Below are 15,097 nucleotides of genomic sequence, written 5' to 3' on the forward strand. Positions count from 1 at the left end.
ATTTTATGGTGACTGTACAAATGAAAGACATGTAATTTTCCCTTTGACATTAACATTTCTTGTGGCTTAATTCACAGCCTGATCTTTAGGTCCCCTTGCTTGTGAAGACACAGCTGTTTATAATTTCCCCTCACTACAAGGTTACCAAGCTTATCTTTATTAAGAGACCAAGATAAAAGGTAACGGTTTCTGTGGTCATAAAGACAAGGGCAAGAAAGGGAGATGTGAAGAGAAACAAGATCATATACTTCTTGCATAAGTCATTGCCTTCGTTGTGCAATAACGACTAGCTCGCAGTCGATACGTGTACACAAGTTTACCACTGCAATTGTCCGGTATTCCCTACAATTTCAAGTATTTCATAGTGACAATGTACTCACTTATTAACCCACACAGCTTTTCCCAATGTGTGACAAAAAAAGGGAAATATTTCACTTAATTCAATTTCAGACAAAATTTCCTTCAGTCTTCAACCCCAATCTTGGGAGCAGATGTATTCAACTATGAGAGCAGTGCCGCCACACGTAAGGAATCTAACATTTTGTATGTGCCTACAGTTACAAAGCAGTTCTCCCATCTCTCCTGCACTAAAGTATCTGCTAAAGTAACCAATACCCATTAACAAGATCAGTTGGCTAAGTTTACACAAGAATCAAAGATAAAAGTAACAAGCCAAATGTAACACACCGCTCAGCAAACGTGAAAACTTTAAGAAATAAAGTGGGGTAAGCCGGATAGTGAAATTAGGGTAGCGATGTAACAAAAGATCAGAAACGTAGGAAGTGACACCACGCTTGAGGAACATGAACAATCAATGAGACACTCATACGAGGTACAAATTACAAAGGACAGACAAAGATGACACTGTTAAAGAAGTGGTGCTATATAACAGTTTATCGTCAAGTTAGTCAAGTAAGTTAACTATCAATTAATAATATAGAATACTTATGAACTGAAATGCTGGTAATATATTGGAAGAAGATTAAAAAAAAAGTAAAGGGATACTTTTGTTATCCCCACATAGATTTATTAAATGTTATATTAAGGTATGATACTGAGGTTAAATGTTTAGACACTACAAACAACTGTTCTGCTTTGTACTATTCCCTTGGTGCTCGTTATCGATCACCGTTGAACCAGAATACCGGATTACATGAACCTTTAATCTGAGCCAGTTTATTATTTACTCACTCTCACATGGCAGAGCTGTTCTGAAAAAAACGCCTGCAAATTCTTACTTGGAAAACTGGACTTTAACACTTACCAAAACACCCCATGGCAAAAGTGATTTAAAGGAGCAGGTTCCATCCGGCACAAATTTGTACAAACAAGGCCCCGTGGTTGAGGCAGATTTCTAGAATCCAGGGGATTCTGGGGGAGCATGGGCAATGTTATTGCTCTGCAATGCCCAACATTTTCATTCTGAATCCTTTTCTTCTGCAGAACATGATGTACTAAATTACAAACTAACAGAAAACTACCAATGCAGCTAATGGGAAAAAGTGACAACAGGATGTAGCTATCACTTTTAGAGTAACCATTGCATCAGTCATAGTAATGCTCTAATCGTGCGATGTGTACAATTAAGCAGCTCTCTGCCATACCACTGAGCACACCTACACAGCCCCCCAGGCTTTTCCAGATCCCTCCTGCTTCACCCTCGGCCAGCGTTCCCTGTTCCTCGCAGGCAGCCATCACACCTGGCCTACTGCACCTGCACCAGCCAGCCTTGGCAGGGGCTCAGCAACCTTCCAGCCGCCTTGCTACCCGCGGCACTGGGGCAGTTGTATCTCCACAGTTCGCATCGCCCTTACACCCACCACACCGCCCTTATAACCCCCTTCCCTCACGGCCGAGCCGCGGCCATGTTTCCCGGGGCTCCCGCCGCGCATGCGCCGTTCGGCGGCGTGAGGGGGCGGCCGCTGCGAAACCGGGCTCCGGCAGAGGATCTCGCTCCGCCCAGCCGCCTCATTCACGGCATGGCCGGCTGCTGGAGCTCGGCGTAGCTGGCATAGCTCGTAGCGGTCGGGGCGGTTCGTGAGGTGTCGTTCCCCCCCGCTCGCGGCGAGGTCGCCCCTCAAGGTCAAAGGAGGCCGTTGCGGGCGGGCGGTGAGTGCGGGGGTGACGGCCTGCCCGCGGCGCCATGGACGGCTTCCTGGAAGAGGAGGAGGAGGAAGCAGCGGTAGCGGCGACGAAGAAGAAGGCGGCGGTGGGGAGCGCCCTGCTGCCGGCCCTGCACCTTCCCTTCCTGCCGCCGCACCTCTACCAGCCGGGTAAGGGCGGAGCTGCCCCGTCCCCCCGCTGCGGCCATGAGGGAGGAAGGCCGCCCTCCGCCCCTGCCTTGCCCCCGGCTGGTGAGGCCGCCTCCCTCCCTCGGCGGCTCACCGTCGGTTCCCCCCCCCCGCCCCCCGCGAGAGGGCAGTGGGAGACCCCGCTGCCCGCAGCGCTGCCCCCGGCCCCCCTCCGCCTGCCCTGCGAGGCGCTGGAAGGCGGCGTATGCGCTACTCTTAAAATAATGGCTGATGAGGTGACTGATAACGAAGGCGTTGTGGGTGCAGGTGACCGCAAAACCTCTGGAGAAGTCGTTATTTCAAAATGGCTTTGTATAGTGCAACGCTGTTCATCAGCTCGGATGGCTTCTCAGCAGCTTGCACAGTAGGAGTTGCCTACGGTCGCCATGGTCCTCGGGGCGCTTGATCTGGTGGTGCTCGCTGTGGGTTTTTTGCTTCGTACTTGGAACTTTTGAGGTTAGAAACAGGTGTAAAGACGAGACCTACAGGTAGGCTGGTTAGAGGTATCTTTGTAGGATGCGCTGTAATAAAACTGCCTCAAGCCCATGTTTGAGTGACTCCTTTGCCTGCGGCGTCCAGGTAGGAGGTGGTTTGGTGAGCTCTGCGTTTCCTTCGCAGGAGGCTCTTATGGCTTGAGCGTTGCTGTAGGGGCATGCTAGGCCATGGCATGCAGCCATGAGCTTTAAACAGATGTGGAAATGAGGTTTCAGTTTTGTGCTGTAACAGGAGTTGAACCAGTATTCATTTAAAAAGGGAAGCGGCCTCTTTTCCGGTCTTGTACTCAGGAGAGAAAGATTTTCTACGTTTACCTTTGTTTTTAGCGGGAGTTGCTTAGCCTATGGCATGTCCATATATGTGTATGCAAATCTTCAGCACGGTGGGGTCACAAGCTTCGATAACAATTAGTAAGGGAAGAGAATGGTCCCCAAAATATAACAAAATGTACTGTGAAGTTATCAAAGCACTGTGGCCTTCTAATTCTGGAAGGGCAGTAGTATATCATAATTGGCTCGTCACTGTTTCACGCATCTGCTGCTTGTGGAAAATACCATTTTGTATTATATTTCCAGCTTTTGCCATAGTCTTGCTTCCCTGCAGAATAGTAGGTGCGTTTAACTTCAAAACCACGTAGCTTAAGATCCAATTCTGTAGCATCTGAGAGAGATCATATAAGAGAGATACTGAAATGGTAGGCCTATTGCTATCTGAGTAAGGGCTGTGACAGTTGTGGGCTTAGTTGATTTTTCTGTTTGTTTTTTTTAGCATCTTCTCATGAATACAAGTTAAACTTCAAGAAGAGCAAGGAAATGTGTTTAAGTTACATTCAGGATGCCATGCTACAAAAGCAGTGGAAAAAGGCTGCAGAGTTTCTGACCTTCTATATTGAGTCACTAGAGAAGGACTTTTCCACAGAATACGTGAGTCCATCTGAGGTAAGCCAGTGTCCCTTATCAGAGTTCTTTTGCAATTGAAAAAATACTTGCAAGAAGTATCTATAATACTTCAGGAACAACATTTGTCTTAATTAACTAATCAGAGGCTTGATTTTTTTCAATTAAAAAAAAAGTGTCAGAGGTAAGACCTGAGAAGTTTGGCAACTTTCATAAACTAAGCTAGTTTTTTTAAAAAAAAAAAAAAGCACAACAAACACAAAACCAGACATTGAAGTTTCTAGAAACAAATAAGCAACTCTTCAGGTGCTGATGTAGAAACTCTTGGATGGCAGGGGGCAGAAATTACACCAGACCTCATCATTGGTAATGCCCAGGGCAGCATGCTGTCCAGTTACTCACCAAAAATCTGCGCTGCACAGGCATGCCTCTGCTCTGGGTTTAGTCAGTCTTGCTGGAGGTTGAATTCTGCTGAGATCTCAGTTTCAGGGGTGCTAAGAATCTGCAGTGCTGTCTGACGGTTTTCCTGGCAGGATGCTCATTGCTCCTGAAGAGTTCTCTGGGCTCGCAGGCTGGTTTTGTGGGGTCTATATTGGTTTGTTTTTTAACATAGGTCCTTGACACAACAGATGAAAACTTGGCTTGGTATAAGTTAATTCCGTCAGGAGCATACCTATCAAAAGTTTTCTTTATGGAGTCTTCTAAAATGGAAAAACAGTAAATGTGTTTGCCACTGGCATGCTGTGTCAGTCAGAATCTGTTTGAAAGTTAGGGGCTTATTCATGTCTTTACCAGTATTTACAAAACTACTACCAGATACTGAAATAGAAGCAGGTGGAAAGGGATCAGAGTTAAGGAAATGAATAAGTAAATGGGGTACTTGAATCTGGCTAGCCTGTTGGAGTACTTGGTTACATTGCGTGGGCAGACCTTGAAAACAAGTGCACGTAGATGGGAATCTACATCTAATTGGAAATAATCTTTACTGCCTAGTTCAAAGAATTATATACACCTTGCGTCTCGGTGGAAACATAGCAAGGGAAAACAGAAGTTTTCAGTAACTTTGAAACATCCTGTTTTCAGTAACAGAAGGGGTGACCTTCTGACAAATGCAGTTTTCCTAAGCTTTGATGAAGTGTTGCATTTGTAATGAACAATTATGAAGCACCCACTGAATGACTGTAAAAATACTACTTGATGAGCATGTAGGTAACTATAGCAGTAGACAACTCTTAGTATTAATTTTTATTTACAATTCAAATGTAACACGTTACAGTAACTACGAGTTTGATGTGACTGTTGCCATTTTTGTACTAAGGTTATTTTTTAAGCTCTTTCTCCCCATTAATAGATGATTTGGAGAATAGGAACTGAAATTCTGTGCCATCATTCCCGTAGCAGCATGAAAGAGTTCAACTCTTTCACAGAACAGATGAAATCTTTAGGAGTAAAAAGGTATTTGAAGGTGAGTGTACTTAATGCAATCTTGATGATTTCCCATGTGTTTACCTGAACACTTACTTGAGTATTAGTTTCTGAATCTCTCTCTTGAAGTGTATGGCTGACAATAGTGCCAAAAAAGATAGTATGTTCTGCATGATATTTTAAGGGTTATTCTATACCTAACTCTATCTACTTTGATCTATGTATTTTATTACAGGTGTGTATTGTCAGTCCTTAGATGTGCTTAGATCCCTTAATCAATTTTTTAATTTGAAACAGTTAAATTATTTTTCATGTATGCCTCAGTAGCATCTAATTACACGTTAACATCTGCCCGGTTTTGCTTCCAATCCTTAACTTGGCCACTGTGCTCCTGACTAAAAGGTTGTACTAATTTTTGCTATCATTATCTGATCAGTTTTCAAGCAGCTAATCTGTATGTAAATCAGTGGGCCTTATACTGTGGACCCCTGTGTCACCCAGCTTTAATTCTTTTTCTGTGGTGTCTCTTTCAAACCTATATTGTTTTGGTTTCCTTGACTGTTTCTCACTTGTGGTGGTACTTCTGTCTTTCATTGTGTGGTATTTGCTCAAGGCCTTCAATGGAAGTTCTGTACAAGACTTTACTAGAGCCAACTGAAGGTTTAGACTTCTATCCAGTTCCTAATAAACACGATAGGATGGTAGGACACCCCTCTTTCATGTGTTCTGCAGTTGGGTAGCCAAATCAAAAATCAGCAAACAAACCCAAGTGAATTTCCTCAGGTCATTTCTGGATCTTCTTAAATAGGTACAGCACTTAGTAATGACAAGCAGGTTTTTGAAACAACTGCTTTCTGCTGCCTTGCTAAGTACCACTGAGTGTCTACCACCTCATGGGTGACTTTCTGCCCCACACATTTCAAGAGCTTCAGCCCTTTCCCTTCCCAGAGATACATCTTTGTATATCAGATATGCTTTTGGTTACTAATGTATGTTCAGATAGAAAAAATTACTTAGGTTCTCGGCTCTTCTCCCTGGCCCTAGTGACAATTCTCCAAAATTCATTGTAAAGGTACTTTTTGGCTAAAAGAATATGTATAAAATGCTCTTCTAATTAAAATACTTCATTAACAGTGTTTGCAATACTTTATATGGATGTTAGTAATGAGTCTCTCTTCTTTCCCTGCACATCTGTATAGAACTTTGCTGTATTGCTGAGATCCTCTCTGTTTGTGATGTGAATGGACTGTTTGAATTGCAGGTTTGTTTAGAGCACACCTTTCATCTCCTTTGTAATGGACTAATAGATGAAGCTTACCAAAACCTATCCTTGTCAGAAAGTTGGAGGTTTGGAGAGCAAACAGTCATTCAGGATAAAGAAATGAAACTGATTAAGGCTTACAAGGGACTGTTGGACTACTATAACTGGTCTAAGCAGAAGAACATCCTGTTAGAGCATGGTAAGTCTTAGTGGGCTGTGAACTTCAGCTTGCTTGCTTATGCAGTCACCATGGTTTGCAATGACGCCTTTTCCAGGCGGGCTGCTCTTCTGCCTTTATCTGCATATGGAGGCACCAAAGGGGAAATACTAGACTTCAAAATTTGATGATATGGATGGTACATAATTCTATATCAGCAATGGCAAACTGACCTTCTCGAGTGTCCTGAAATGCTATTCTGAAACTTTTTCTCCTTCCCTGAATCACATTTCTTATATCCAGCCAGCATCACCTAAAATAATGGAATGTATCCACTTGTAGCAGTGGCTTAGTAGGTGCTTGACCGCTGCTACAATTTTGAGTGCTAGCAAAAGCTCCCAAAACTTGTGTTTGAATTTCAGTTTCTTTAAAGATATGTGTGCATGGAGTCTAATAGTGCATATACCTGCTGGCCGTGCGTTACCAGTTACTTGTTTCTGTGTCTCTACTTGTTTCTGTGAAGCTAAGTATTGAATTTGGTTTATGGACCTTGTGCTGGACACATCTTTTGTTGTGCATGAGTTCAAATTGGGTGATAATAAATTTGAATGAAGAGCGGTGAAAACTTGTTTCAATACTGAGGAAACTGAGGCCTCACTTCTTAAAAGCTCTCTGACTGAAGTCCTTGCTTAGCAAAATGTGATCATCTCTTCAAGCACCTCTTCAAGATCCCTTTTGATTCGTAGAGCTAACTTTGTGGCATTCGTTCCTGTTTTGGTAGGTCAGGATGGATTTGAAGACTTGTCTGTTGAACAGGAAATGCACAGTTACTTTCGGAAGGCAGCAGTGAACTTAAAGGAGATCATTAAAATACCCGGAGTCTGGGATCTCTTTGTGAAATGCTATGTGGATGTAAGGGCATGTTTTACAGATATCTTGCTTTTGTGTTTCCCTGATTAATTTTCATTAAGATGTCTGTCTGCAGCTTTGTTATATGTGTGTGCGTGACAACAAAGTATTTTAAAAGCAATACATCTATACATGTATCTCACTGGCTTTGATTTAGAGTACAGTTTACTCCTGGTAGAACTGCAGAGCCTGTGCAGAGTATAAAAAGGACTTTTTCTGTGCATTGCCAAGAAAAAGAAATAGACAAATAACTTGCATATTTTGTTTTCATGGTGGTAGTACAGAAACTGGAGCACAGCTGCTTTGTTTAAATTCCTGAAAGCAAATTGGCTCTTTTTGGCAGGGCGGTGTTTTTCTGGATACACTAAATGTTAAAGACACTAAACACGCAATCCCTCTGTGGTCTGGGTTTTTTTTTAAATATCTGCTTAGAATTTGGAATTAAGAAATAAAGTTAATCTTAAAATCTCTTTGAAATCACTTACTTTTTGTAAATGCTGATAAGCTCCGACTTCTCTAAGCGCATCTTCCGGAATTTTACTTGGTGCTGACAGGTTCTCTCATTGAGTTCTCTCTTTAAAAACATGGCAGGCTGCCTCAGTGTCTCTTTGCAGTGAGCAAGTGCTGGTAATTCTTTGACAATTAAATAAATCTTAAAGGAATTTTCTCCTGTAGTGGCTTCTATGTGTGAATTTTTGCCTATCTGTGGTAGATACAGACTGTGCTATTGAATAGTTCTGTGGCAGCCCCAAATTAGTTGTAAGAGTTTGATTCCTAAATAATCTATGATTCTATATGTCAAACTAATGACAGACTTAACTTCCATTAGTTGTTGGAGTTCTACGGAGACCATAATGAAGCCCGCCAAGTATTAAATGAATATGCCTACAACTCAAAGTTTCCTGCTAATCCCAACGCTCATGTTTACCTCTATCAGTTCCTGAAGAGACATGGTGAATCAAAGAAATCACTCGTATCTGCACTCAAGGTATATATTATACAGTAGATACAGTCAGTGGTCATTCATGTTGCACAGTGGTCTGACAATTTGCTTCAGTTGAACTCCTGTTACCTAGTTTCCCATATTGTATTCTTTGTGGGAAGCAGAAGATTAGAGGAAAGTTAGTGGGAGGGATGCTAATGGGTAGAGCAAACAGGATCCTTTACTGTCTTTAAGTCTTTGTTTTGTCTTTGACTGATACATTGTATAACTTCTTAAAGTCGGTAAACAAGCTAAGAGAACCTGTTTACATGGTTCCAGAAGTCTGTATCAGCAGTCTTGTACATAACATGCGTTGATTTCTGTTACAGTTTGATCTTTACGATATTGAAGAAATGATTAGATGCTTGCTCTTTTACATATTGATCCTGTCTAGCAATTAGTTTCTCTGCTTGTTTTCAATGAGCTGTGCATTTAAGCTAAAATAGAAGTTGATTTCTGCTGGCTGTTGGCAGAGAAGGCCTTGCTGTATTAAGCTTTTGTATAGTTGCTTTTAAATTCCTGCTTTCCCTGCCCTTGCTCATTGATCTTGGTAGCTTCTTGCAAACAATGTTTTGCAGTCTGTTTTGCCACTTGATGGCACTAACGTGCTTTCGTTAGGGCAGATGTTATAGAACTGCTTCATAAAGTTTAGACTTTTAAACTGTAGCATATATGTATAAAATTCCATCTTCTTAGCAGTGCTTTTCTACACTAATCTCTTACAAGATCAAAGAACTCATCTGAAAGGTCCAGGAACCATGATCCAATGCACAGAGCAGTAGACGGAGGAGCTAGAACTGGCCTAGGAAGGAAATGATGTTGCCTTCTAAAAAGGGAACGCTGGATATGGATTTGGGCTGTTCCTTGAGAATGTTGTATTTGTCACATATAGTGTTTTCCAGCAGACATCAAAGTATTTAATCCATTGTGCCAGAGTAGTGTCCCAGATGTGCAAAATGGACCTAGATATTCATTCTTTATATCAAGACATTAAAGTACCAGATTGCTTAATTTTCCTAAGTAAAACATGTAAAACTCTGAAGCCTCTGCTTCTCTTGATCAGGTAGAAATCTTCAAAAGTTTTCACGTTAAAAAACTGTATCTGGGTTTTGTGCTTTTATTTTTATTTTTCAGATCTTGCATGAGGTTGTTCCTTCTCATGAACTAATGATAGATTTTAATATCATGCTTCAAAAATCAAGTAAGTCTTTAAATGTCTTTGCTCTTTTCCTTTATGTTAATCCAGAACGATACTCTTAAATTATTCTGCAGCCTTCTTTCTGCTTTTTGAAGTAGTTTTGTTTGGTGAGGGGGGGGAAAAAAACCAAACACCTTTCCTATCACAGGAACCTTTAAGTTGGATGTGTGAGCAGGCATTTACAAACTTCTTTAAACAAATGTCTTTCTCATTTTAAAGGCTGATCAGAGCAAACTTTCGTAAGGCACAACCAGGATGTCAAAAATAACTCACATTATTTTTTTTTGAGGTACCCTGCTCTGAATGTCAGGATGTTTATTCCCTTTTTGGGGTCTCTGATTTATTTATTTGTTCTTTCTCTTCTGGAGGAATTGAGATGGATCTATGCTTTAGTTCGTTGTTATTGATCGAAGAACAACATCTCCCTTCTCTTCAAGGGGGTTTGACCTTCAAGCTGGTAGAAAAATCTTCCAATTTGGACACTTTTTTCCATGTTGATCAATTGTATTCCAAGCTGTCTGTCTGTCTTGTGACCTGGTATATTCCAGCAGGTCAGCAGATTGGTGAAATATCCTTGAATCAAGATTGTTCTCTTCTGCTTTTCTTCTTTGGGAGGGGAAAAAACAACCCCCTAGCTGAAGCTTCCTCTATTCTCTTGATGCATGACACCTTTGCTAACTTCTCATAGTTAATGAGGTCAATCTGATTTTTGAAGAAACTTGCACTGTTAAAATGACTTTTCCCACATTTATCTGCTGTGATATGTCAGGTGTGTTATTATGTTTTGGGTTTTCTGAGAACTCTGCTGATACAGAACTGCTGATGTGAAATGTCTTTTTTTATTCATGTCAGTCCCACATTTTGGGGGGGGGGTTTGGTGGTATCTCAGGATTTGAAGTGTTTCAGAGGCCACGTGTTATCTTCCCATGGGAAGAACATGTTGAACAGTGGTGCCCATTGGAAGCACCGAGCTTTGGAAACAGCAACTATTGTAAGTAAAGCAGTGTGGGATAAGTGAGTGGTCCTATGTGTGCCCGCTCTTGTGACCTGGATGGGAGCAGGGACAGTGTGTCTCTGGTATGAACTGTGCTCCGGAGCCGGGAAGTATTCCTTAACTTTTATCTCTTGGAAGAGGCAGAAGGCAACGGGGAGAACCCTCAGTAATAGGGAAAGTAGCAGCATTTGGGGAGGCAGGATGGAGAACTGTATTTCACTTGTTGCTTACTAGTGAGTTCAGCCTGATCTAATTAATTTATTAATTGGCCTAATCTTTTTCCAGAGAAAAGAAAAAGACGTCGCCTGGGGCTAGAAGTTATTTTTGCAGTCTTGGATTATGCTGGCTGGAAGGAAAATGTAAAAGCATGGAGCTGTTTGGCAAAACAAGTGAAACAAATTGTAATGTAAGTATGGTATCTCTGATGTGATGTACTAAAACCAAATGTGTGCCAAGTCTCCACCTTTGGGCAGCTGACAAAACGACCCTTCGTAGCCTTTGCCTTCCTTGCTGGTGAATGGAAGCGCTGTCTGGCTTACCTTGAGTTCTGTGGCAGTGCTTGTCTGCAGTGTGCTTTCATTGGGAGAAAAGAAGAAATCATTATTGAGGGGAATCCCCAAACTTCCAGTATTGTCGTCACCTGAAAAAGTTGTTGGTTTGGGTTTTTTTTAACCACATTACATGCTTATGGAGAAAGAGTTATTCAGATGTTCAGGTAGCATTTGCTGCCCATGACTAACCTCCCTCTTTCAGGGGGGTGGTGGAAAACCAAGTGTTTGGATATCCTGCTTTTGTTGCTATGTGTGCATTGCTTGAAGCTGCTTTGAGAATTGCTGGGCTGCAGCAGGGGCATGGCTGGTACTGTACAGACTGGTGTGATGGTGGTAACTGGTACAGAATGCAGCCAGTATGTTATTAAAAGCTGAGCCGGCATGCCTGGGGATTGATGTGTCCTCGCCAACGCTGGCAGACATGGCCTCTGATTTCAGAAGAAGCCATCTCAGGCAGTCCGTGCCCAGAAGGCCTCTAATGTCTAGACTTTATTTTGCCCAACAAACAGGGTGTTGTGTTTTTTAAGCCCTATATATTTACAGTAAATTAATTCAGTACTTAATTTGACCTGTTTTTCTGTTTTATTGCCACCTCCACCTACACAGCATCTGCCGTTAAGGTCCAAAAGCTAGTGGATTAAAGCTAGGAGTGTTGTTGCATAGAGTTAGCAAAAATGGTATGATACTCTAACTTTGTCTGCATTTTTGTATTTGAAGACACAACTTCAGAGTATCTTGAAATATACCGGGCATCTTGGTTGTTTTACGGGAATATCACTTCCCTGTTGTAGGTAGTTTCTATTTCTGAAATGCTTGGTTTAAGGTCTTTATTCCATAACAGTTATTGGGATAAGTATTTGAGGTAAGTTAGCCTTTGAGTATGCATAGAGTAACACAAACCTTTTCTAAAAACAAACCCCTTCATACTACTAAGTTGTTGACAAACTTGAAGAAACTTTCTAATTACTATTGACAAACTGGCACACAAGTCAAAGGCTTGCTTCATTTCACACCATAATCTGTGTTACTGCCAAGTCTAAATAAGACTGCTAGAGTTCGTCTCCTGCCTCGCTAGTGTTGCCAGGGATTTAAAAAAAATAAAAATATTTGTTTAGCGTTGCAGTCTGCAGTGTAAGGTCAGTGTGTCTTTGCTAGCAATTCGAGACATGTAGCAAGTTGATTATAAAATTCAGCGCCTCCTAATCATTTTTTCATCCCAATTTAAGCTTTTATGTAACTTGTTTTACCTTTTTGCAGCTCTGAGAAGCATCTTGACTGGATCCAGCAAGAGTGGAACTCCAGAAAGGACTGGTGGCCAGCCTTCCATTTTAGCCGTTACTCGGCAAAAAGGAATTGGCAGGAAAATGAAAGCCTTTCATATGAAAAAGCTCTGGTAGCTGGAATCTTGCTGGGAAAGGGTAATATTAAATGTATTAAATGTTCTTTCCTTTTCACTATTTAGAACAAAAATAACTTCTATCCCTAATGAGATGGGATGCAGTTGATCTACTCCCTGGAAGAAATGCAGTTTCTTTCTTCTAGGAAAGATTGTTGTCTTTCAAGCTGAACATGAGAAAAATGTTTAAATTGGTTTGATATTTGACAGCGAAACACATTTTTTGCATAACTTGTCTTCCTGGGTTAGAATTCTGTTTTATCTGGCATTGTTGAGCAGTCACAGTACTACTTAGCTTGTTGTTTAACCTTCAAACCACCATTTGAAAAATGCACAACATGCTCCTGAGTGAATCTTGTGAGGACTGCAGAGAGTTTGCTTGCTGGATGCCAGTGTAGCAGTGTCTCAGCAAATGCTGGGGACCATGGGGGTGTTGTAATGCAGTAAAGAAGAGAAGGGAGGCGGGTCTTGAGTGAAAACCATCAGCAGTTTGGTAAGAAGGTGAAGAATATGACCTCTTTAGTAGCATTCTTTGAAATGCTGCCAAAACCAAGTGGAGTATTGGGCCAAGAAGCAGCTGCTAAATTAAGAATGAGAATATGGTGTGGAGACCATGGCTCATACCCCATTTTGGTTGATAGGCAAGTTGTTCATTGTCAGCTTTTCTATAACTTTATCTTCTGGACTTCATAAAATAATCTCTCCTATTGTGAAAGTCTTTTTTTTTTTTTTTGCTTTCAGTAATATCGTATCAAGTGTTTCCCAGCTTTTATTACCAGATGGCTAATAAAATTGCTCCAGCTCTAATTTTCTTTAATAAAGTTTATGTGCTTATTGGTGTCAATATGAGCCTATATTTTCCTTTTCCAACACATTAAGTTAATGCATGAAATCAATACTTCTTTACACTCTTGAGATTTTACTTTCTAATCTATTTGAAGAGTTAAAAGAAGAGAGAGAAAATATTTTGCAACACACAGCATACAGTTATATATAATGTGGAATGTTTTTCTGGGTCAAATGAGGATAGATTATTTAATGCTGCAGTTATGTCTCTAATGTGCATGCCTTGGATTATTTTATTACCTTTCATTACTGAAAACTTTGTTAGATGTTTATGTGTTATTTAAACAGTGAAAGTGTTTTGTATTTGCTTGTATTATCGTATAATTTACATTGCTTTTTTTTTTTTACCTTAGGTTGCAAGTACTTTAAATATGTATCACACCAAGGCTGCAAGGCTCAGGTGAAAAGGTTTCGAATCCTGAAGAAATTTGTGAATAAGCACAATCCTGTCTACCTGAGAATATCTGGTCTTTCAGATTGCTCTGTACAACCTTGATTAGAACGTGTCCTTAAGGTTCTTGCTGTATTTCTTCCTATCTGTGAAACTGACTTGTAAAGTTCTAAAACTTCTAGGCAGACCCGATTGACTCTGTTCTAGAGTTTTTTATATATATTTCTGTAAAAACGCCTTGGTTTGTATTTATTTTATAATAAAACAAATATAAATCAACTGATAAGGTTGACAATTTAATATTGGTCACATATTTCTGTGTGAAATGCAAACAGCATTGATTTCAAATACATCTTGAGAAATATTTAGTATTAAGGTGTGGAATTTCTGTATCAATAGTATTTTAGGGTTGATCCTCCTCATGTTTAGATGTGTAGATGGTGACTTAAAAGACTGCTGGAAGGTAGTTCAAAATCTGTTCAGGATTAGCAGTGGCGTTCATAACAGGCATTGTGTCTTAACCTAGGAACAGTACACAATGCAGAGTGAAAATGCGTTCTCAGCCTGTAAAGGTTGCATAGCTTGCTGTTTATAACTGATCATTTCCTGAAATACATGGAAAACGGAGAGGCGTATGTCACTTTTTTCATTGTATATTGAGAAGAATTGCAGGTTGTGAAGATCTGCAGCTTGTCCAAATAGATGATGCTCTTCAATGTATCTAGAGGCAATTTTTCCACATGTCATACTTACGGGTTGTGTGTCCAGTTCAGGGGTTGTTTTCACATCACTGGTAGAAGAGACTAAAAGGTTGCTGTAGCTGCATGGTTACAGAGGGAAGCTAGTGTTGCAGTACTTCGAAAGAGCAAAGGCACAGAACTACTGAAAACTTGTCTAGCTGGTAGGATAGACTTTCTAGAATCTTTTTGCAGTCTTGCCTAGGAGTTGAAATGTGTGCTGTTGCTGTGTTTGGAAAGCAAATGTTAATGTGTTGTCACAAACTAGCATTCTGGTTTGCTTGAAAACAACAACAAAGTGGTTTCCAAATACTACTTCTGTTTTAATGACAGGTCTGTAGAACTCTGGTGGATGAACTGCTTGAACTACCTCTGGGAATGAAATAAAGAAATCTTTAATAGCATAGTAGTATATGGATAAGTATAGCTGTGCTTTTAAAAGCTGAGTGTTTGTCTGGGAATTTGGTCTGGGTTAATACAGGTCTTGTGATATGTGCTTTAAGACAATGTGTCTTAAATGTTACATGAGCTACTTGCCATAACTGTATGTTCTATCAAAAAAAAAAAA

General features: G+C 40.7%; 1 protein-coding gene across 1 annotated transcript; it reads left to right on the plus strand.

The window, feature by feature from the left end:
* The first annotated feature begins 1,934 nt into the window (after positions 1 to 1,934).
* On the plus strand, positions 1,935 to 14,092 carry TAF1A (TATA-box binding protein associated factor, RNA polymerase I subunit A). Its single transcript, XM_054195712.1, has 10 exons — positions 1,935 to 2,273; positions 3,555 to 3,724; positions 5,034 to 5,147; positions 6,369 to 6,567; positions 7,307 to 7,437; positions 8,264 to 8,422; positions 9,551 to 9,617; positions 10,894 to 11,014; positions 12,417 to 12,577; positions 13,755 to 14,092. The coding sequence occupies exons 1-10, from the start codon at positions 2,144 to 2,146 to the stop codon at positions 13,895 to 13,897; spliced, it is 1,395 nt and encodes a 464-aa protein (XP_054051687.1). The 5' UTR covers positions 1,935 to 2,143; the 3' UTR covers positions 13,898 to 14,092.
* Positions 14,093 to 15,097: the final 1,005 nt, after the last annotated feature.

The sequence above is a fragment of the Rissa tridactyla genome, chromosome 3 (genome assembly GCF_028500815.1).
Source record: "Rissa tridactyla isolate bRisTri1 chromosome 3, bRisTri1.patW.cur.20221130, whole genome shotgun sequence".
NCBI classification, from domain to species: Eukaryota; Metazoa; Chordata; class Aves; order Charadriiformes; family Laridae; genus Rissa; species Rissa tridactyla.

What these genes read in the sequence shown, in the direction of transcription:
- TAF1A (XM_054195712.1), top strand. Translation starts at nt 2,144, where the DNA reads ATGGACGGCTTCCTGGAAGAGGAGGAGGAGGAAGCAGCGGTAGCGGCG. An exon ending in GCCGCACCTCTACCAGCCGG is followed by an intron (nt 2,274 to 3,554) that starts GTAAGGGCGGAG and finishes TGTTTTTTTTAG; the next exon opens with CATCTTCTCATGAATACAAG. An exon ending in GAACATCCTGTTAGAGCATG is followed by an intron (nt 6,568 to 7,306) that starts GTAAGTCTTAGT and finishes CTGTTTTGGTAG; the next exon opens with GTCAGGATGGATTTGAAGAC.